This window comes from Barbus barbus (assembly GCF_936440315.1).
Source record: "Barbus barbus genome assembly, chromosome: 20".
In the NCBI taxonomy this organism is placed as follows: Eukaryota; Metazoa; Chordata; class Actinopteri; order Cypriniformes; family Cyprinidae; genus Barbus; species Barbus barbus.
The window spans coordinates 27,595,505-27,619,283 of record NC_136748.1 but is presented as its reverse complement, the minus strand read 5'-3'; the positions used below and the strand labels follow the sequence as shown (position 1 = coordinate 27,619,283).

Below are 23,779 nucleotides of genomic sequence, written 5' to 3'. Positions count from 1 at the left end.
TTATATAGATATGTGTGTTGTAAGCCTATAATTTAATGGCATAATTGACTAAAAATATCCCAGAAATTCAGCTAAATCTGACTAAACCTAATAGTGTCAAGACATCTTTGAAAGAAAATAGTGCTTTATAAGTAAATATTTCTAAATTCTAAAAATTACTTTTTAGTCTGAAAACTGTAATCCTTTACAAATATAATATAATATAAAATAATACAGTACTAGTTTATGGTATGTCCTGATTTAGGTGTGCATGTGTTTTTAGTACCAGCAGGTGTAGCAGCAGGGCATGATAGCGTGACGTGAGTTGTGCAGCTCTAGTGCTGACTCTGCTGCTGATGGGTGTCTCTTCTAAAACTTGTTGGGCCAGGACACTGAGACCCTCAATCTCCTCCTGATAAGCCAGCACCTCCTCATGCCAACCCTGAAGAGACATCACAACAACATATCAGACAAATATTCTACAAGAACAGCTCTCTTTGCAAATAAAGCAAAGAGTGCTGGAGTATATTAAACACGAAAATGCTAATTCAGTTATTCTACTTCAAAATGTCACATTTAATTAGATGTGTTAATTGCTGTTTCTGCATATTTGTGAAATTTACTAGCAATTTCGTCAGTAAAAATGGATTCAAAGTAAATCCTACACCATTTTTTTCACTGTGTGGTTCCTGCACTAACCTTCAGGAGCTGTAGCTGTGCCTCTTTTGTTGCTCTGTCAGAGCGGCGACCAGAGCGTAATTGTCCTTTAGTTTCCATCCCTTTGAGCCAGTTATCCAACCGCTGGAACTTCTGCTCTATCTGCCGGAGTTTGGCCAGAGCGCTGTTGAGCTGAGATCTGTTCTCACCCAGCCGGGCCTGATACGAGCCCCACTCCTGCTGGACCATCTCCAGACATCGGTCCTCTAACTGCGGGACGCCCCAGGGAATCACCTGCTCTCGGGCCACCAGCAGTGTGTTGAGCAGGGCTTGACCCTCTGTGCAATGCACCTGAAGCTCCTGGAGATGGATAATAGAGTTTTTTCTCAAATGCATATTTATTTAAGTCAAGATAGATAAAATGAACAAATAATGTGTCACGATAAGTACTTCAAGACGTCTTCTGACCTGTAGTTTGCGTAGCGTTTCCTCTAGAGTCTCGACGTCTCCCTCCAGCTGTGTGTAGCAGCTCAGACTCTCCTGCTGTTGCTCCAGCCAGTCTTTAAACTCATGCAGGGTGCGCTGGTACTCCTGATGGGCCGACACCAGCTCCTCCGCTTTGGCAACTGCACACTGTGGCAGAAAAATATTAACACAAATATTCAGCATATTCTATAAGGTGACCAATGAGAGTGGTGCATTATACCTGGGCTTTATCTTTGACAATATTGTAGCGCTCTTGCAAGTCCTGAATCTCTAGCTGGGTGACATAGTGCTCTGCCATGTTGGATCCCTTCATGGATATGACATCCAAGACACTGCTGTGACTTAAAACATCCTCTAGGAGCAACTGAAATGAGAATGTTTGTATAGTATGTCAGGACTTTGTATAGTATGCAATTACTCAGAGACTCAAAGCATTGACAGTAACACCATACTTTGGCTTTGCCCAGGTTGGTGGTTTTGTCTCTCATCTCAGAGCACTGTTTGTCTGCAGAGTTTAAAGTCTCTTCCACAGTCTCCATCCAGCTCACAAAATGACGCACGTCCTCCTGGTAACTGGTCCACTGCGACAGAGCGCCCTCCAGTTGGCTGTTCAAACCCAAACACAACACTCTTTAATACAGTAAGCAAATTCAGATCTCTCTTCTCATCAAGAACTGTTTATAGGGCTGGCAATATAGGGCTAGATTTTCTGTTACGAGTCTTTTGTTTTTAACTCAACAATTAAACGGAAAGCAGCTATTAAAGCAATTATTATTTTAGATTTATCATTTATTTGAATAATGAATATAAAGCTGATCTTAATATTAAGATCGTATTATTCATGTAAATATCTTAATAAATATATGTAATGTAATATATAATATTTATATAACATTGATTTTTTAATAAAACATATTTTAAATATAGAGCAGAATACAACAAATTTATATGAAAATGTATATTATATTATATATATATATTTACTAAACCTTTTTTGCCTTTTCTCTCGACTACTGTATATATACACACACACACACACACACTGTAAGCACAGTATAAATGTACCATAATATAGTAAGATTTTGGTCGCATTATTCACCCTTAGTCTAGATACTTAATATGACTTGAATCAAAGTAGATATTTAGTATCTGTCTTCTCCAGGCCAGCTGTATCTCACATTAGGTTGATGCACTGATAATAATGAGACCATACAGACCTCTTGCATTGAATAGAAGCCGACAGCAGTCCATCCCATGAGTTCTTGAGGTCCTCGATTTGTTGTCGGACCAGCGGTATACCCTCAGCAGAGGTGTTTCTCTGGACCGACTCTCCTCTCGTCAGCAGCATTTTCAGCTGTATCTCCTTCTCTTGGCGTGCCGTCAGTAAAGCCTGGAAAACATGGATGCATTCATGTGAAAACACCCATTACAAGGTAAACTATATACTAAGAGCCTTGAAAGTAAATGCAAAGTCGAATACTTGAGCTGAAATGTTCAGAATGGAGTATTTGGGTACTACTGAATACTGAAAGTAGTATGTGAAACAGCATGCAATATTCAACAATAAACATTTCAGTATTGCAGTATGTAGTATGCTAAACTGATGTTGCATGACCTCACTACATTTTATGTTCATGTGGCATCCAGTTATCATTTTGGAAATAAATCAGGTTATTCATGGTGACATATACTCTCAGTGGTGTTGTTCACCTCGAGTTTGATCATCCTGCTGTCCAGCACGTTCTTGTCTGCGGTGGGAGTGCAGTAGGTTTGCAGCATGTGACTGGTATCAGCCACCCAGTTCTGCAGCTCTTTCAGGCCCTGCGAGAACAGCTGGTGCTCGGACACGATGCGGTCGATTCGAGAGGCTTTTTCCTATTGGAAAAGCACAACATAATTAGATAAATAATCACATCCCTGAGATAAAGTGACTCGAGAGAACAACTGCAGATTCAGTACATCATCATAACATACAGTTTAGTAATTAATCATTCGGTAAGGGAAGCATCTTAATAGAAACAGTGAATGTGTCCAAAGGTCATGTGGTACAGTACATTTATTAATTCTGGATGTGTAATCCATATTTTTTCTTTGGCATTTGTACGGCCTAGTATCTAATAAACAATTTACACTACTCTAAATAAGTAATTTCTGTGCAACAAATGAAAAAAATGAGAAATGAAACTTAAATACAATATGAATGTAACATCAAAAAAATAAGTTTAATTACTCCATATAAAGTTTCCAGATTAAAAGTGTTCTCCACCCAAAATTGAAACACATGGACTGTGTCCGAAAGCAAAGGGATCTAAATGCTTCAATGACCAGTTGGTCAATGACTTAACAAACAGTGTTTATATGAAAGCACATCTGAAAGGTTTCAGATGTCACAAATTCATGTCTAATGATATAGAAGAAATTCATATTTGTATTTTGCATATACAAGAAAATACTTAATGACCATAATGCTTATTTCTTAGTAGGAATTAGATCAGAAATCAACCTAAATCAAATAAAAAAATTAAATTAAACAAATAACAATTAAACATTAAAAACGTAAACAAATATAAATACAATAATTAAAATGCTTTCAAATTAAACAATCAAACTAAATAATTTTCTAACTGAGTTCTAAATGAACTGTTCCAATCAGACACCATTTGGTGACAGGACATTACAAAAAATAATAATTTTAAATAAATGAAAGAATAAATAAAAGTAAAATTAAATAAAAAATAAAGAAATGAAAGATTCAAAAATAATTAAATAAATCTTAAAAAATTAATTAAATAAATAAATAAAGACACCATTTGGTGACAGGACATTACAAAAAATATTATTTATTTATTTATAAAATATTACATAAAACCTAAAACTAAAAATGAAAAAATAAAACACGATTTGGTGTCAGAACATTACATAAACACTGGATTGGGACATATTTTGATGCCATTCAACCTTAATTTGCTGCCTAATAAGACTATTTTTAAGGTTTTGGCCTTATGTACACATACAGTTTGTCGACCCCTGCAGCATTAGGGACAGGTAGCAGCAGGCAGACAGGCAGGACGTTACCTTGGTCAGGTTGCTTAAAGCTAGGTACTGAGCTGAGAGCTGCGAGACACGGTGCACAAAGCCCTTTCCGGCCGTGTGTCCGTCCCACAGCTGCTGGGCCTTCTCCCTCAACCTGTGCAGCTGAGACTCCTTAGAGGCTAATTCCTCTAGCAGAGACTGTGAAAGCACAGGCACGTTAGCACAGAGCAGCATCGCACACACTCCTGTGTTAGCAGATGATTAATAAAGCAGCATGGCAGCACATGAACAGGACAGACCGTAAGACTGGGGACAAGCCATGTTAATACGAGTATGACAGAAAAGCAGATTAAAGCATGACACGAGTACAGCTGTTTTATACATTCGATCACATGCACTGATCATTTTCTGCATACATTTTGACATTAAAGTCAACATGAAACACAACATGACCCTACTTACTTTCATAATACACATCCCCTGTGCTGTTACTGTAACTAAAACTAAAATTTTAAAATATTAAACTTGTTTGCATTCATTGAAACAAAGCTGAAATAAAATAAAATATAATTATAAGATGAAAAAACATCTTAAATGTTGCCTTGGCTACAAACTGCAATAAATACCGAAGTGCTAGACACTATTATTATAAAACCAAAACTAAACACAAAAATAAAAATGTTTAATTAAAAACGAAAACTGAAAATATAAAAATTATTTAAAATATCAATAAATACCTGAATATTATATAAATAATAGTGCTGTCAAGCGATTAATCGCATCCAAAATAAAAGTTTTTGTTTACATTACGTATGTATGTTTATTGTGTATATTTATTATGTATACTGTAAATACACACACATACAGTATATTTTGCAAATATTTATACATTTACATATTTATATGAATATATATTCAACTTATGCTTTTCATATTATGTCACCAAAGCCATGCAGGCTACTGCATAATCATTAAATTAACAGCCAAAGTATCCATTTTTCTTACTGAATTTCTAATTAAAAATTTTTTATTAAATTAAATGAGCCGTGAATGCTATTTCATGTTCACCTTAATCTATTCAAATTAAAAACAATGTAAAATACATATAAAACAAACCTACTCTATAAATGAATAAATACAATAAAAATAAATGTAACTATACTTAAATAAAATCAAATAAAATATTTAAATACTTAAAACATATATACATATTGACAAAAAGCCTGTAAAGTTCATTAGAGCAGCAATGGCATGAAGCGTAACTACTCCGATCAGCTAGAATGATGCTTGTGAATGGCTCTTCTGCTAATGGCTGTGAGTAGAGCTGGTTTTGATCACGCTGTACTGCACCTGTAACCTGTGCAGCTCCTGCTTCTTGGCTGTGAGATCATGCAGCCGACTGCTGCTCTCCTGAACGGCCTCCTCGGTTTCATTCAGCCAGTCCTGCAGCGGCTCCACGCTCGTTTCAAAGTCCCGCATCTGAGCCTGGAGATTCTGGAAGAAAGCAATCAATGACGGTACATTTAAACAGAGAATGACTGATTAGCTAGATCAGATGTTTTTGGTCTACTGAGGTCTATGATATAAATTATTTACTTAAGTACACCGTGAGATTGCAAGTAATGTTCTAACCTCTCAAGAAATATCCAATAACATGAATAATGAATGTAACAAGATTTTTAGAACATTGCAGGTAGTTGTTGTTGCGTTACAGGCCCAAATCAAAAGAGTCTCGGATTCAACAGATGTGCGAATTTATGATGGTCAGACACCTGTAGGGCAGTTTCTCTCTGATGCAGGTTCGTCATGAGTGTTTTCCAGTCTTCTCTGGTCGTGTTGATTTTGGCTCTGACCGACTCTACTCTGTCTTTGGCAGTGATACTCATCAGTAGCTCTCCGCTGGCTGCCACTGTGTTCAGTTTGCCATGTCCTTGCTCACGGTCACTCAGAAACTCCTGCAATAAGAAGCACTTGCCCTCAGAAACGTAACTGAATTGAGTGGAAAACAATAGTAAATCAATAAGATGTTACCTGGATCTTCTGCAGGCTGGACGATGCTTCAGCCAGGTTCTGAGGCACATCAAAACACTTGGCCGTATTGATTTTCGCATTGACCAGCCACTGCTGGAAGTCTCGAAAAGCAGCACGGAAGCGCTGCTCCAGGAGCTTCTCCTTTCCTTGACACTCCCGAGACGCCTGGAGACTGAGGCTACGGGGAGGAAGAGCGATGTTACAAACTACTGATGCAAACAAAGCGATCTGAACATTGATACTTTGTAGACTCAAATATGATTCTACACAAACTTTCCATTCATTTCCAATACTGTTTGTGTTTCCGCTCAATTATTGAATGAGCTGCTGTTTTGTTGTATGCTGCTGGACTATTATTATGATCGATTTTCATTGATTTCAGATTTGCTGAAATATTATCTGAACAAACAAAACTGTAATTGGTGCTTTTAAATGTCAGTCTCTCCTTCCATCTAATTAGGTGATTCTCGGCCTGCCTGTCTCAGTACTATTTTTGTATGTTTTTATATTATAACTATTTTAATTATTAATTTTGAATTAGCTGTTATTTTTATATTTTCAGTTTTTATTTTAATTTTGGTTTAAGTTGTAGTAATTTTGCTATGTGCTTTTTGTAATTGTATTACCTTTTTTATAATTTAAAATTAAATTAAATATAATTAAAAAAAAAATTTCAGTTTTAGGTTCAATAATTTTAGTATTTGAACTACTTCAGTTAGTGCTAAGGTAACATTTCTAATTTTCAAAGATTTTTCATTAATAAAATTTCGATCTAATGTTTATATTATATTTGTTTTAGTTAACAATAATAACATTAGTCTCTCAGATGTTCTGCTGAAAGTAGAACTTACTGTAAAACCTGGAAGAGTTGGTCTTGAGCTCTCTTACCTGTTGTATTCTTTAATGAGGGCGGATACTCTCTCCGACTGAGCGCCCAGATCTCTGGAGAACCGGCACAAGTCATTCAGCTGACACTTCAAATTGTCCGACATGGGCTCAATGTTTAGTAGTGCTTCCAGGGCATCCTGAGTCATAAAAACATTAAGTGCAGTGACTTTAAAAGAACAGAAATCTTTTCTTATTAATATTTATAATTTGCTCTGTAGGCTTTACCTTTGCTATCTGCCATCCCTGCACAGCCTCTTCACCGGAGCTCATTTCTTCCACCTGCTGCAGTTTGATGCGCCACTCCTGCAGCTTGCTGCTGAACTCCTGCAGGTCCTGCTCCAGCTGCGCAGCCAGGCTGCTGAACTCCTGCTCTGAGTTGGCCATCTGAGCCAGAACGTCCTCCAGACCGGAGCACACGTGTTTAGCTCCGCGCTCCCACTGTTCCCAGGCCGAGAGCAGCCCGGCCTCCTCTCTCTCCAGAACCTCACAGCCCACCGTGGACGTGTGGTCGCGTGTGGTGGCACCACAACTCTGCACACGGGTCAAGCGCTCATGCCCTTGTTTCCTACAGTCTAACAGCCCCTAAAATTAAAACACACATTTTTTTGAAGTCAACATGAAACCAAAATTAACTTCTGTAATAAATGTTATTTGCCCAACAATATATCAGAGCATAGTAGTTTAACACATAAACATACCCTGACTTTAGAGAGTTTTCTCTGAACAGAAGCAGCGTTTCCAGACATGTCTGACCAACGCTGAAGCTCTTCTTTAGCTGATGTGAGCCAGTCGTTCAGGTCACGCACCGACTCCATATACTGCTCATGCTCTTTGACAATCTCCTCCATCTGTTGCACCTTATTCTGCAAAACAGGAAATTACACAAAACATCAGAAATGTTGAAACTCAGAAAATTGACCTTATTTCATTTAAAAATGTTTCGGGTCTTATTGTTAATGATTTGTTGATGTACATTATTATTATTATTATTGTTATGATTATATGATGATAATAATATTTTTTTTTGCTGATGTAACCAAGAAATCAATTAATTTCTTAAGCAATTATCTTGCTTATTTTCTCAATCCAATAAAATCTTCATGTGCATGTAATAAACTCTTATCCTACATTATTTTCCACTAAACATTTGTTTCCTCAAAGGTACACTACGGATGCTAAATCTGTTTCATGTAGTTTTTAAGGCATTCAGTAGACACTATTATATAGAGTGAATTACCGGGAAGTGCTTTATGTATTGTATTGCATTGCATTGTGTGTTGTATTGTATTATATATAAAATTAGACCCTGGTGTTAAATTTATATCAGTAATATAATAATATGTAATAATGATTATCAGCAAAGAAATTTGAGTTCAGGTTTAATAAAATATATGCCATATGCCATAATTGACAAGAATAGTAATTTCAAAATAAAATACATCAAATTATGGATGTTAAATATGTTTCTTGTTGTTCTTAAGGTGTGATTAGTGTGACTTACAGTAAGTGCTTTGGCTTCTATTTTTAAAATAAAATGACATATTTTTACCTTAATGACAGCTGTGATGTTGGTAAACTGGGTGTTGAACTCAGATTTCGGTCCCTCTGCGAATGCCTGGTCTCCTGTCTTCTCATACAGTTCTGTGGTTTTCTCATTCAGACGTGTCAGTGCTGATGAATGGACCTCTACATCGGCCTGAATGGCCCGCAGGCGCTCCAGTAGCGAAGCTTTCTCTTTCAGCCCGGGCTGCTGCGGCAGAGCCACTCCTGCCTCCTGCTCCACCATCTCCATCCACTGCTGCAGCTGAGCTTTACTCTCCAGAAAACTGCCCCACTGAGCCACGGTCCACTCCAGACGACTGCATCACACAAACGATTATTACAGTATTCTGCCAAGCTACCATGAGGCTTCATAAGAGGAGACAGGAACTCACCTGTGGCAGCTCATAGCGGTCATGAGGATATTGGCCCAGGAATCCTTCAGGCTCTTGAGCTGAGAGCGGATCATTTCCTGTTTATCCCTACTGCAGTTCTTCAGCACCTGTTCTCCCTTCCCTACGGTCATGTTGAGCTTCACCTCCCCTTCACCCTTCATCAGCAAGATGTCCTGAAATAATCAAATCATCAAAATTTCAATGCTCATATAATTTCAGAATAAATTTGTACTCAAAAATCATTTAAAAAATGCATGCATTATTGAAAAATGAAATAAAAACAATGGCCTGGCTATTATATTTGTATCAATAACATATTAATATGTAATATCATTAATATATAATATAATAATGATGACAGACAAAGAGTTCATGTTTAATAAAATATGCCATAATTGGCAAGACCAGTAAACAAAAAACAAACAAACAAAAACAAAAACAAAAAAAAAATCTTACTGTTATATTTACAACAATAATACAATAATATATAACCTCTTAAATACATTACATGATAATAAGGATCAACAAAAAGTTGAGAATTCAGGGTTAATAAAATCCATGGTGTATTAATTGACAAGACTGGTAATCTCAAAATAAAAAAAATTAAAAGTGTGAGTAAAGAGTGCGAGAAGTATTAATTTTTGATGTATGAGGAATTTCAACAAAGACATTCGCCTAGCGAGTACTATTACAATTAAAAATCCCATAATAAAAAGAAAAACTCTGAATATTAATTTGGGTGGCATGACTGTGTTTTCTGACCTGAACCAGCCCCAGTCTCTTCTCCAGGGTCTCTTTATTCCCGCTGGTGCTGTTGAGTGAATTGAGACGCTCCTGTACGCCGCTGAGCCATCCCCAGGTGCTCTGCAGCGTCTCCTCGAAGTTCCGCTGCTCCTGCAGGCTGAGCTGACATATGCGCAGTCTCTCCCTCGCCGCCTTGAGAAGTGCCTGATGCTGCAGCTGCAGCTGCGCAGACGCCCGAAGCTCCGCCCCACTGCCGTGACCCCCTTCACTCAGAGCCTGAGCTTCCTGGCATAGACTCTCAAACGAGTCCCTGCAGCATTAGAGATTGGAAAATTATTTGTATTTTAATTTATTACACTTACTTACATATTATATGAAAACATTACAAAAAATACCATGAGTGAATGCTATAAAATTGTCAATAGCAGATCTGTATGTATATGTATGAGTCTCACATAAAATAGGTCACATGTCCAGGTCACATTTCCCAAAAATAATGTTTAAGTATAATGAAAAATTATTTCAAAATGCAATAAATGAATAAACAAACAAACTTAGCAATAAAATAGTAATATTATTAATATAATATTTGTAGTATGAGGAATTTTAACAACATGTTTCCTTGCAAGCACAATAACAATTAAAATAAATAAAACAAAAACACATACTTTGGATAAGGAATTTTAAAAATGTCATGTAAAATACATGAATTAATAACACATTATTTATTTTTTTAATTATTTATAAATATAATACAATATACATGCATTAGTAATGAAACATTGTTTATTAATTATTTATAAATAGAATTTCCAAAATGGTTAAATGTATTAGTAAATAAAATAATTAATTTTTTATAATCATTTATTTAAAAATAAAATACATATATTTTGCATAAGAATTTTCTTATTTATTGAAATATATGTTAAATGCAAAATGCATAGATTTTAACATGCATGTTAAAAATAACAAATTATTTATTAATTTTAAAACATTTACAAAACAAATATAATTTCTGAAATATCAATGTTTAAATCAATTTAATATTTATTTTTTATTTTGTGGGGGAGGGGATTATTTAGGATATTTTAGAATATATTTTCTAAACGAGTTTACAATGTTAAAAACTGTAATTTTATGCTGGTGCAAAAAGCAGTGGGCCGTTTATTTACCCACTGAGGGTGCGCAAATAGGACAAAAGATTGATATTTATCAGTTTAACATATTCTAACCTCTCTTTAAGCACTTCATGCTGGAATTCTTCCACGCGCTCCAGCGTCACCCGCTCCTGATCACCGTGTCTCCCCTCAGGCAGCTCGGTGCTCATCTTCACATCCATGCGCTCCAGCCAGCGGGTCAACCTCTGCAGACGGCTCTCAAAGCTAGAAAGACACAGCACAGATTTCAATTCACAGTGTTCGGTGACAAATAACCCCCTGCCAACTTGAGAGCAGAGTGTAGGGTTTCTCTTCCACAGCAAAGCCGTTTATCCCCAGGAATTATTTCAAACAATCTGCCGCTCTAATATTTAACCCAGCAAGCAGCAGTGTGACACCGCTGTTAAGTTCTCACCCGTTGAGCAGATTGGCGCTCTCTTCCAGCTTCTGCTGGTTCTGTTTACACTGCTCCACGTAACTGTCCCAGTCCTGCTGGATGGAGGAGAGGTTCTGCTGGACTTGGCCAGCGCTGGCTTTGGGGAGGTGCAGAAGAAGCTTCTCACCCTCTGTACACACCAGCGTTAGACGGCTGTCTCCATCATCCACCCGCTCCAGAGCTCCCTGTGTTACAATGAGTTTAAGTGTTAAAAGTTACACATGCATAACATGTCAGACATTGTTTGTACTACAGATAAAACATGCCAAAAAACAGCAAAGAATTTCACTGAAGGAGGAGATGACGTACAGTACACTACCATTCAAAAGTTCACTTTTTTAAGGAAATTATTAAACTGATATTAAACTGTCATAAAAGATGAAATACCTTCAATTTCTGCAGTTTGCGTTCCACCACGCTCATGTCACCAGAATGATCAGCGCATTCTCTCACAATGTCTTTCTGTCCAGAGAGCCATGTATGAAACTCCTTCACGAGATCTGAGAAGAGAAGACAAAGTGGACAGTAAGTAAACAATCCTTCCACAATGTCTGTCCTTGAATCAATAGGGAAGATCATTTTTTAATCAGGAATATAGCGATTCTCACCATTGAAGTGCTGCTGGAGGCCATGCTGCATGGACCCAAGCTTCTTAACACAGAGCTGATTAACCGTTTCATATTTCTTGATGAGATCAGTCAGAGAGGAACCTAGACCGGCAAGTTCCTCGGATGGGTATTTTCTGCAAAGCGTGTTCAGGCTTTCCCGGGCTGAGTCAATGCTCGGCTGCTGATTCTGAAGCTCCTTTTGGATTTCCTATGAATTGTATGCATAGAAAATATTTTATATTTTTCCTTTAAATTATGACTTTTGAAACAAGAAATCTTGACTAACATTTTAAATGGAATTTAGTGTTATCTGGCCATTTTTAACCCTCTCTCTGATCCCTAGAGCTTTCAAAACTTCTATATGTGCAGTAAATGTCCTCTGTTATGATTGACTAATTGTGATATGCCTCAATTCACTAATTTCTTTAAAAAGTCCTTTTACAAAACCTTCACCCTCTCTGTTCCTCTCTGGTGGAATGAGCAGCCAACATCCACCCGAACTGCTGAGACCATCACAACTTTCAATTTTAATTTTTCAGCTTTCTAATCTAGCTTTCTAATAAACATGGCACTGTATACAGCAAATATTGTTGGCTCTGTGATGAACTGCTTATGCTCTTCTATTATAAGTCACATTGGATAAAAATGTCTGCTGAATGCATAAATGTAAATATGTTTCCTTCAAAATGGAAAAAACACACATTCTGTACCTTCACTCTGCATATTTCTTCAGGATCTGTTCCACATGGTGAATCCACCAAAGATCTCTCAACGTTCTTCAACCACTCGGACATCTGGCTGAGAAAATCCTCCAGCTGCTTCTTCTGAGAGCAGAAATCTTGGAGGTTGCTCTTGGTTTGATTACATAACTCTTCAATGCTACTAATTTTCCTTCTGAGGTCCGTCTCCATGACCTGGAAGATGGCGAACAGGTGATGAAACCAATTATCAAATCAATGATCTGGAGAACAAACAGAGATCAGTCTTACCTGCAGTTTAGCAGGGACATCTTGGCCACCGCAGAGTTGTTTCAGCTCTGAAACTTTCTCTTGTAAAGCATCAATCTTCTTTTCTTTCAGGCCAACATCTGCCTACACAGAAAAATTAATAAAAGTATTACACAACTGTTGCTCTGGTTTTATGAATGTGTTAAAAAGCACAGCTTGGAGCATGCCTTGACTTCAGAGAGTTTGTTTGCGGTTTTCTGGCTATCGTTGAAGTAATTGAGTCCATCTGTAAGATCCATAACCGAGCTGTTGGACCAGCTTTCAATTTCTCCACTGATATCATAGATTTCCACCCACAGAGCAGAGCTCCTCTTGAGACTTTCGAGATTGTCCTCGATTTTTTCTGAAACCTGTGTGGATATTAAGAATAATGGCTCTGTTATATGAGTTTTTTTTATTGAAGAATCAACAATTGGCTTTCGGACAAACTCACATCTAGCCACTGGTCCACTGTGGCATCTATTTCTGTCTTCACAATCTGGGTGTTGCAATCAGGGATCTTGTTTAATTCACTTAAAAGCTTCTTTCCTTTACTTGAAAATCGCTCTAGTACATCCTGGTTACTGGCCATCTCTGCTTTAACAGCTTCATGCTACAGAAAGGAAGACCATTAAAGACCCACATTTAAGTTTATCATGGATAGTAGACGTTAGTAACTCTATTAACTGGTATTTCAAAATCTGCCTATAGATTGTCAGGTTTTACCTTCAACAGGGATCTTCGCATATCCTCTTGGTCTTTTAGGACAGCTTTAATGTCGGATATAGCATCAGCACTCTCTACTATTGTATTTATTGAAGACTTTAAGCTCTGGTAGTCCTTCATGAGCTCTACCAAAGCGCTGCTCTGCTCTTGCCTGGGACAAAAACACGCAGAAATGTCAGTTAGACACTAAAAATCGACACTTCTGCATAACTAAAATATGGAAAATTAACTATGATACCCTCAGGTAGTGATGCTCAAACTTTTAGACCAAGTTGCAAACCATGATTAATCAAATCAGACCATTCAAGAGCCACAAAGTTAACATGTAGCCACTAAAGACTTATGCTTTCAATTAAATATTACATGCAATTGTTTGTTCTCCATAAAGGTCCATAATATTGTTACTGCATTACTGAAAAAAAGGCTCAAAAATAAATGAATGTTGAATTTAATTTAATTTAATTTGGAAAAATTAACAAGGGACCACTCATGTCCCACAATGACACCATGTAACCTAAAACTATGTAAAAAATAATAAAAATGAATGAATGAATGCCTGGAAAACAAAATAAAAAAAATATGGCTAAAAAAGACAATTGTCTGCTACCAACAAAGATGAAATCTAATATCTAAAATAGGGGGGACCAAATGTAAAAGTTATAATCTTAGTTAATAATTCTCCATTGACTAACCCATATTGATCAACAATTAATATGAATACTGTGTATGCAAGAACATTTTCTCACGCTTAAATGTATTTATATTTTGAATCATCTCACTACAAAGTACACAGAACAAGAGCCTGTTACTGGCACCTTTCAGTAATGAGTTTCTTGGTGTCTTCCCAGGTGGTCTGAAGGAGGTTAATTTCCCTTAGTACTTCACCACCTAGCTCAGCATCTCTCTGAGCCAGCTGTTGACCTTTGTCCCTGAGCCACTGCTCCTCGTGCTGGTGGGACTGCAGCTCATCTTCCAGCTGATTGAAGAACCGAAGCCTAAACACATCACAAATTCAATAAACAGCCCAACAGATATGAAATAGAAACAGCCCTGCTGAAAAGAGTAATCCATACCTCTGCTGAAGAGTATGCACATTGGGCTCTTTCAGGCCTTGTTTATCTGCTTTCTCCTCAATATCCTCTACCGTTTTGAGCAGCTGCTCTTTACGCTGTCTGAACGAGCTCCAAAGAGCACCGAGAGCCTCAGCTTCGCTTTGTTTGGAGCCCAGTAGGTTCCTCACGGCGTCCAGCTCAACGCTTGAGGAGTCGGCCAGTGAGCGGCACGAGGATCGAGTGTCCTTTCCATTCATCAGGTGGAGATGAGCCTTACAGAGGCTGCCGTCCAGATTCACAGCAAGCGTTTCAAGGCGACCGATATCAGGAACGATAGCTTCGAGGTCTTTCTGCAGCTCGTCCACGCGGCTTTTATCCCAACTCCCAGCGCTCTCCACGGTCTGTCTGAGGCCCTGAAGTATGCCGGCCGCCACACTATGGGTGTGTAAGAAGGCCTCTAGCTTCTCCAGACACTCGCCTCGTAGTTCGACCAGCTGATGTGCCTCCATGTACGGCTGCAAGGAGCTCTCCCACCTTCCCTGAAGCTGTTGAACCTCAGCCGGCTCACAAACGTCACACAAGGTCTTAGTTTGCTGCTGAAGACTCTGTTTTAGAACACTTTGCTTCAGCAGATCATCTCTCCTCTCCTGGTGGGAAGGATTATAAAACAATATTGCCTTGTAAAATTGCCAATTTCTCTTCATGGTGATAAATAACACATATGTTCTATTAATTTTATATTTACTCTCAGTTTAACACATTAAGCAATATATAACTCTTTTTCTTTTCTTTTTAACGCCAAGTCAGCTTCTCTCGAACCCACGACCTTCGGGTTACAAGTCCAACTCTCTATCCATTAGGCCACGACTGCCCCTTAGCAGTAATATTATGAAATATTATGAAAAAAGCAGTAATATTATGACAATTTAAAATATCTGCTTTATATTTGAATATATTCTCAAATGTAATTTAATCCTGTGATCAAAGCTACATTTTTTCAGCAGCCATTAGTTATTAGGAATTATTATTTTCTCTCAAAAAATGTGACATAAACATAGGAGAATCCAACTTATCACTTTTTAGTTTTAACATACCAATTACACACCATACTGAATGGAGGCTCTCATAATGGAACGTACCTTGATATCACTGGTGGAAGGTTGAAGATCAGTGATATCAACATGAGAAAACGAGTGTAAAGATGAGAGGAAAGACTCTCCCCGTTTGAAGAACTTCTGCAGGGCTTGATCAAACTGCTCCACCTGAGAAAGGTGCTCCTGAAGCACTTGGATTCTGTGATGAAGAGGTTAATGTAAAGTTTTATGTTAGACATACTCAATTTATTCAAATTTATCCTTCACTCCACCCAAAAACATTTATCTAAGCCACAAAAATAGAAAACAAACATAATCACAGTAACGTATTACTGACCCACCCTGATGAACAAAAGCATGATTTATGCCAGCACATGGAGGTTGGCTAATCATAACAGAGGCCATTTATTTATAAGAGTATAAAAAGTACAATAGCAGAGAAAGGTTGGAATATAAACTATTTTTGATGCATGAAACCTAAAGATGGCCTCTTTAAAAAAATGCAGCTTATGCTTAATATGACTGACCTTTGAGGTATAGCTGTGGTCTGACACGTCCATCTTTTCTCGAGCTGTTCATAGTCTTCTTTGAGTGTTTTCACATGTTCATCTGATGCAGTGGTGTAAAGAGTTGGTGTTTGGGAAACCAGCCTGTTGTAAACTGACTCCAGAGACTGTAGTTCACTCTGTAGATGCTTTAAAAGAATTTTGAAATTAAAATATTTCTAATAACTTCTAATATTAAATGTCCCTGCAGTTTTCTAAAGAAAAAAATTCTAAATAATAAATACAAAAATATAAAAAAAAAAAAAAAAAAAAAAATAGCATTAACCATTATTATAGGCCTACTTTTCACAATTCAGTTAAATTCAAATGGATAAAATAACTGTCATTCAGCTTAAAATTCTGTTTAACATACAAATATGTCACATTATGGAAGTAAAATACATTGTGAGTGTTGTTTCATGCTTTATGTAATTTATTACTTTCAGTTCCAGCAGCTCTCCATCCAGCTTTAGTTTGTCAACCGGGAGGAACTCAGAGTCAGGGCTGGATATGGATTCACATCTCTCCAGGCATGACTGCAGGGCGGACCGATCCTTTTCATACCTGAAACAGACAAAATAATCAAGAGATTTAAATAAATATCTCTTACGAAATAATATCTATTCTTCAGTTTTTAATCATTTGAGATTGGATACCAACAGAGACAGCAAACATACTTTTGCCAGTGTGACAGAAGGCTCTCCATTTGGTTCTGCTTTTCCTTGGCCTGTTTTAAACACTGCTCGTAACTTTGCTGCAGGGCCGCCACGGCTCTCTTGGCCTTCTCTCTCTCGCTGAGCCTGCGGGCGCCAGCAGACAGGGACAGCAGTGTGGCCTTCAGCTTTTCCAGGGACTGGAACATATCCTGAAAACCAAACCGACCACTTATTCAGGCTGAACTGCTGCAAATGAATGAGAAATGATCATGCAGTTATCATACCATGTGACTCTGTAGAGTTTTGTAGGTCTCGGATGAAGACACGCAGGAGGTGACAGGGCTGTCAAGTTTCTTCTGGATATCTTCAACCTCTGATTGTACCTTTTAAAAGAATGTGATGTCAGTAGACAACATAAGACTTCAGTAAGACTGCAGTAAACAGAATGTTGAAACGCACCTGTTGAAGGTTGGCATTGAACTTGGTCTGGTGGGAGGAGCTTTCTTCTAACTGTCCATTCAGATGTTCCACACTCTCCTTAAGCTCCTCCCAGTATCTGCCAATCTGTGTGAGACGGGCTTTGATTCGTGCAGATTCGCCAGATGACACAAACTGGACCAGCGCTTGAGATTTCTCCTCCAGATTGGACGGGACCTGTGACCTCTCCTGCAGACCTTCTCTGATTGTCTGCCCACCAGAATATAAGAGATGAAATACTGCAATGTCAGTGGGAGTTTATGTAGAAAATTGCATTTTATTGAAATAGTTAATCTGATAAAGAATTAAAAAAATACTATAAGCAGAATATAAGCGGTTTATAAACGGAGGACCACACCTATGCAAATAAATGTGGAACTTAACACATGAAATAAAATTATAAATAAAAATGTATTGATATTAAATGACAAGCAACAATTAAATATTTAATGACATGAAATGACAATTATATTTATTTTCACACCTTTACGGTACAGATTTGCTGGTCCAAAGGTGCGCTGGAAGTTTTCAAGGCATCCATTTCTCTTTCTCTTTCCGTTATCCATGTGGAAAATGTTTCAAACTCACTCCCAAAAGTATCCCACTGATCTTTCATCCCCTCCAAAGTCTTCACACTGAAAAATGTAATCAAAAAATGGCCTTTTGGGTTCAAAATGAATTCACAGATTACATTTAATACATTTGTTTTAATAATCGTAGTGTAAAATCTATGAAATAAAGAAGGGAATTACTCTCGCTTGAGGCCAGTCTCAACTTTGTCCACTTGTTCACTCAGAGCACGTGCTTGATCCTGGAGCAGAGACTGATTTTTGGGGCCCAATTGGATCTCTGCGGCCCTCTTGAGAAGAGTGTTCACCTGTCTGGCCTCTGTTTCACACTGTTTCAGGAGTTCCTGCAGGAACAATAGGAACAGATGAAGTGAAAATGTCCGTGGCATTGGTTTTTTTTTTTTTGCTAGGCAGAATAAATCAAATTTCAAAACAAAAGCCTGTAGGTTGTAGTGTATATTGGCTATTTTACAATGGCTTGCAGTGAGGCTCATTCAGTGTATGGCCAAAGAAGATTTTCTAATGAGGATTTTGGTTGTAAAAGCTCTCGTAGCTCTTCTATTTTCAGAATAAAGACACTCATGTTTAATTAAAGGTGATTCATTACACCGAGCTGTTGGAGATCAAGTGTTTTTCTCACCTTGGCCTGCTCCAGCTCTGTGCTGAGACTGTCTGGACTGCTGAAGTTCATCTCTCTCTCTGTGACCGATCGCACTTTACCCACAAATTCCCTCACTGCTGCCAGCTGACCGTCAAACTCCTGCCAAGCAGCTAAAGTCACCTGACAACAGAGACGGGCATTGTTTCAAAGTCAGAAAATATTTTATCTGCTTAAAAAAATAAAAATAATTAATTAATAAAAAATAATTAAAATCAATGTGAAACTGCATTCAAAATACAATATATAAATTGAATCTATTAAATTAAATGTAATTTAATTCGACTTAAACACTCTCACCTCCAGGTTCTGTAACATATACGTAACATCTAAAATACATAATTATATTATTATATTTATTTTATTTCACGACTTAACCCTACTCACCTCCAGGTTCGTTTCCTGTGACTCTGTGCTTTGATCCATTTTGCTCAAGGTAGCCTCTAGTTTCTGCAGGTCTTCCTGTAGGCTCTCCTCCAGACCCTCCTCTACCTGCAGCTGCTTTCCACGGTATATCTGCTCTTGCATTTCCTTCCTCTTCAGTCGGAGACGCTTGAGTTGTTGCTGCACATTAGGAAAGCACATGAATGTTAGATATAAATATGATTTTCAGCTGTCTATGATATATCAGGGTTGTGATTCATTCAGTGAGAGTGGCACCTGATGATGCAGCAGCAGTTGTTGGGCTTCTCTGACAGACTCCGAGTCCAGAATCTTGCTGGTCTCTGACTGCAGCTCCTGCTGACCCTGGGTCAACTCTTCCAGTGTAGTTTTCACCTCCTCTCTGAACTGCACACAGTCGCTCACCGCCAGCACGACCTTCTCTGACTGTCACAACACACACATACAATCTGTGATTAATATTTAAAAGCATCATAACACAGGAAAGACTTTCAAGTCAAGGCACAGTAGCAAAAACAGCCAGTTTAATTCTAAGAGGGTGGAAAATGGTCATGTAAAAGTAAATTACAAAGCATTAAGAGTGGGCAATAGGGCAAATGTGAATCAAAACTACATAATCTCATCATAAAGTTGATTAATCCAAAGAAAATACTTTAAAAAACTCTGAATGTAATAACTAATGGACGCATTTACTTTATACATAGCAGCTAACAGATGATTTACATTGATATTTTCTTATGTGACAGATGATTTTGATCAGGCATATAAAAAATTAAAATGCAAGTATTAATGTTGCAAAACACTGAAATTATTAAACAAATACAAATACAACTTCAAGTGTAAACTATCTGCGTGTTTGTGTGTGTGTGTGTGTGTGTGTCAGCAAGCAGCTGATTTACAATGAAATTTTCCCATATTGCAGGTGATTTTGATTCATGGTTCCTAAATGAGTGTCTTACCTCAGAAAGGGATGTGAGGAGACCCTTAAAGTCATTAGAGAGTTTGCTGAGAGCAGCTCCCTGTCTCTGAGCATCACTCTCTGTGCAAACCTCTATCAGAGCGGCCAAACGCGTCTTCAACCAGCTCACGTTCCCCTCCTGCAGTTCAGCATCGTTTCTCAGACTCTGCAAATCATGAAGGGGCGATCAATCAAGATTTCACACAGCTGTCACATTCAGTTTCTTCCCACTTCATCTTTGTTTCTCACCTCAATGGTGGATTTGACCTGTCCAAACTTGCTGGGGTCTCCGGCTCTGTTTCGCAGAAGTCTGAGTTGGCTTTCCTTCGATGTAACCCAAGCAGAGAGTTCAGAGAACCTGCAAACACACACAAAATATAATTATACTGTCAATATTCTATAAATTAAAATGAACTTATATCAGCAGTGATTTTACATGCAACACATAGTACAACAGTTAAGTCACATTTATTTCTATAGCACTTTATAGAATACAGATTGTTTCAAAGTAGCTTCACAGTAATACACAAGAAAATAGTATTTATGAAGCAAATCCAATTTCAGTTGAAAAGCAGCTCAAAAATTACAAAAGTGTCATTATTCAGCTCAATTTAGTTCATTTTGATAAAGTGAGAATGTTCAATAGTTAAGAAGCGAATACAATTCAACAATAAAGCAGCTTGACAGAAGGTAAGAGTGTCATTATTCAGCTCAATTCAGTACACTATGTTGATTCAGTTCAGTTCAATAATTGTGCAAAGTTCATGCAATTATGAAATAGGCTTAACTGAGCAATAAACAGCTGTGATTAAATAGTGTGATTATTCAGCTCATATCCATTTAATATTAATACATTTGTTGCTAAAAATTTGTGTCATAATCCATCTTAATTCAACTCAAATTTTGTTCTTATCCGATATCGCAGTTAAATCGATAATATTACTGAATATTAATTTTCCAACCAATTAAAATTCAATATTCAAAGGACCAAAGGTTCACCTGGTGTTAAACTCCTTCCATTTGTCCGGGTGCTGCATTAGTTTCTGATGCGTGCTGTCAATATCCTCTTTGACCTCTGCAAACGCTGTCCTGGCGTTCTCTAAAGTTTGCCGGGCTTGTTCGCTCTCCGGAAGCTTCGAGCACAGCTCCTCCATATGCTGTAGCCGCTTCTCACAAAGAGCCTGAGGACCCTTTTCCTTAAAAAACATCTACAAAAAAATTCAATATAAGCATTCCCTATTTCAAAGGAGAGAAAGAGTGCTTATAGAGAGGTGTAATGTTGGTGGCTCTCACCCTGTGCTCTTTAATTAACCTCTCGCTGCCCATGCTGGGCAGACTGCGGTTCTCACGGGCCAGCTCCGCCTGACACTCCTGCACTGACGCCATCAGACGACTCTTCTCCAGCTCCACCTTCAGATGCAGGATGTGAGAGGGAACCTCTGTTTGGACGTCCTGCAGAAAAGATGCATTTTCATATTGTGGGTGCAGTTCAATGCAACTTGCAAAGTGCTTTTTCATTTAAATTACAGAATTAAATTCCTTAAAATTACAGGTTTTACATTAATTGAGTTTTAAAAATGACCATTTGTTAACCATTTCAAGTGTTAAAAGCACACATTAACAGCCCATTTATATTATAGAGTATATTTAAATGAAATGGGAGGGAGCCAATCAAAACATTATTACTTATGTTAATGCATGAATCCTGCAGATAATGTAACAGAATATAATGCAATCCTTGAAGTGTAATTAGATATTTTATTTGATATTTCTTTGCTTTTTTCTTTACTTACATTCGCTCCTTAATTTTGAAGCAGTTCGGTATTTATTTATATCATTATATATAAGTGCTTATGTAACTGTTGCTGTTCTGTTACAAAATAAATAAAAAACAGTTTGATATACATGAACAGTTGAAGCAATAAAAAAATAGTATTAATAATAATATATTTATGTATTTAATTATGATCATATTATTAAAATATAAGAAAATGATTTAACAACACCTAAAAATACACTGATTTTTAAATCAAATTATTAGTAGACTTTTGAAATGCTATAGAAATGGTTGGTATTGTGAGGTGAGACTGTAATGCTGTAAGTGTTCTCTGACCTTCCACTGTTTGTGCAGTTTCCTGACAGTTTCCTGCAGATTCTGCTGTTCTTGCTCTGGTAGTATATCTGTGAGTTCATCACAGGCTTTCAGAAAGGCATTGAGAACTCTCTGATCCAGCTGCCCAAAGAACTCCTGCGGGACATTCAATAGAAATGTTACAAAATCATTTCAGCTTTGAAATTACTCTGAATACATTTCCTTCTGGAGATCGAAAAGAGTTCAAACTCTGCTTTTGGCCTATTTGCCGAGCACTAGAATAGACAGTTGGGTTTCATTTCTCACAGTGTGCTTTTTCAGAAGGTCCTCTGGGTTTCCTCTCTCAGTCATGGAGCTGCGAGCTATCTTCAAAACCTTCTCCAGCTCCACACGAGACTCCTCAAATCTCTTCATCAGGCTGCTGTTCGCCTCCACATGCCTCTTCCATTCTGTGGTTTCTTTTACCATGCCCTTTTTGAGATAAAACACAGTACAACAATGAACATTTATAAAAGAAAAATTGCAAATGGGATTTATTTCATATCACAATTGTTTCTCCAAAACTGCAATGAGATCAAATGGATTCTGCCTAATTCTCCTGATTATCAGATTGCCGTTCTACTGTATCTCCTCTAAGGTTTCAGAAGAGATCACAAACTCTGCTCTGATTTACCAAGATACCATAGTTTGCAATATTCGTATGAGACATGAGGTTGCTCTTCCGATGGTGCGGTTCCCACCTGTGAAGAGGCCTGAAGCTCTGAGATTCTCCTCTCCAGCAGTGACGTGTCCAGGTGTTTTAGGTTCTTGCTGGTGTCCAGTGATTTCAGAATGAGCTGATGGTTTTTATCAATCACTGACAGACACTTTTTACTGCTCTGTTGATATGTCACTAGCTCCTGATGATTGTGTAAATAGAGAAAATACAACGAGAGAGAATTAATGACAAATACATTTTTAAATATTGTGTTCATAAAATCTTAAAGCCTGTCCGCACAAAACAATTTTTGGGACCAAAACTATTGGGCAATTTTCATCATTCCCTAAAATATTTTGACTCCTGAATAAACATTTTGACTTGACACAAAATATTTTAATTACACAGAAGAGTTTTAATCAGTGTAATTTTAGTTTTATTGAGATACTATTATAGTTTTTATTAATATTTTGAATGTTTTTTTTTCTATTGTTCTATTTCTATTTTTCTAGTTTTATCTTTTTCTATTTTTAAAATGTTTATATAAATTAAATAATTTGTATTATTTGTTTATTTCTAAATGTATTTTATTTTTATTTAATACAATATATAATTTGTTATATTATGTTGCAGTCTTTGTTTTTTTAAATGAATGCCTTGGCTGAATTTTTTTTTTTTTTTTTTTTTTTTTATATTTATGTGTGTGTGTGTGTGTGTGTGTGTGTATATAATACACACACACACACACACACACACATATACATATATATATAATTTCTGTCAACATTCATTCCCTGGTTAACTGCTGTATTTCAGTATTGAAAGATATATTATATTATGATTATTCTTAAAATCATCATTCATTGAGCTAACATTATCATAACCCTAAAATCTCAGTGTCACGCCACCCTTGA

General features: G+C 37.3%; 1 protein-coding gene across 1 annotated transcript in view; it reads right to left on the bottom strand.

The window, feature by feature from the left end:
- The window catches only part of LOC306886771 (nesprin-1-like), a 114,246-nt gene that overhangs the window by 62,900 nt on the left and 27,567 nt on the right, over positions 1–23,779 (bottom strand). Inside the window, exons 20-64 of the mRNA XM_079444081.1 lie at positions 22,909–23,067; positions 22,475–22,639; positions 22,190–22,324; positions 21,370–21,528; positions 21,076–21,284; positions 20,326–20,434; positions 20,078–20,242; positions 19,377–19,544; positions 19,104–19,280; positions 18,699–18,839; positions 18,242–18,402; positions 17,974–18,124; positions 17,472–17,699; positions 17,297–17,395; positions 17,034–17,221; positions 16,797–16,920; positions 16,339–16,505; positions 15,857–16,010; positions 14,739–15,364; positions 14,481–14,660; positions 13,666–13,816; positions 13,394–13,552; positions 13,128–13,310; positions 12,943–13,044; positions 12,664–12,867; positions 11,954–12,161; positions 11,733–11,845; positions 11,325–11,530; positions 10,985–11,134; positions 9,771–10,062; positions 9,009–9,181; positions 8,624–8,933; positions 7,773–7,937; positions 7,300–7,656; positions 7,075–7,211; positions 6,187–6,364; positions 5,928–6,110; positions 5,506–5,649; positions 2,833–2,997; positions 2,340–2,512; positions 1,575–1,728; positions 1,343–1,486; positions 1,105–1,269; positions 679–996; positions 266–421 (exon numbers count right to left, since the gene is read on the bottom strand). Of these exons, the coding sequence (XP_079300207.1) occupies positions 266–421; positions 679–996; positions 1,105–1,269; positions 1,343–1,486; positions 1,575–1,728; positions 2,340–2,512; positions 2,833–2,997; positions 5,506–5,649; positions 5,928–6,110; positions 6,187–6,364; positions 7,075–7,211; positions 7,300–7,656; positions 7,773–7,937; positions 8,624–8,933; positions 9,009–9,181; positions 9,771–10,062; positions 10,985–11,134; positions 11,325–11,530; positions 11,733–11,845; positions 11,954–12,161; positions 12,664–12,867; positions 12,943–13,044; positions 13,128–13,310; positions 13,394–13,552; positions 13,666–13,816; positions 14,481–14,660; positions 14,739–15,364; positions 15,857–16,010; positions 16,339–16,505; positions 16,797–16,920; positions 17,034–17,221; positions 17,297–17,395; positions 17,472–17,699; positions 17,974–18,124; positions 18,242–18,402; positions 18,699–18,839; positions 19,104–19,280; positions 19,377–19,544; positions 20,078–20,242; positions 20,326–20,434; positions 21,076–21,284; positions 21,370–21,528; positions 22,190–22,324; positions 22,475–22,639; positions 22,909–23,067 (8,355 nt within the window). The remainder of the gene's footprint in view (positions 1–265; positions 422–678; positions 997–1,104; positions 1,270–1,342; positions 1,487–1,574; positions 1,729–2,339; positions 2,513–2,832; positions 2,998–5,505; positions 5,650–5,927; positions 6,111–6,186; positions 6,365–7,074; positions 7,212–7,299; positions 7,657–7,772; positions 7,938–8,623; positions 8,934–9,008; positions 9,182–9,770; positions 10,063–10,984; positions 11,135–11,324; positions 11,531–11,732; positions 11,846–11,953; positions 12,162–12,663; positions 12,868–12,942; positions 13,045–13,127; positions 13,311–13,393; positions 13,553–13,665; positions 13,817–14,480; positions 14,661–14,738; positions 15,365–15,856; positions 16,011–16,338; positions 16,506–16,796; positions 16,921–17,033; positions 17,222–17,296; positions 17,396–17,471; positions 17,700–17,973; positions 18,125–18,241; positions 18,403–18,698; positions 18,840–19,103; positions 19,281–19,376; positions 19,545–20,077; positions 20,243–20,325; positions 20,435–21,075; positions 21,285–21,369; positions 21,529–22,189; positions 22,325–22,474; positions 22,640–22,908; positions 23,068–23,779) is intronic.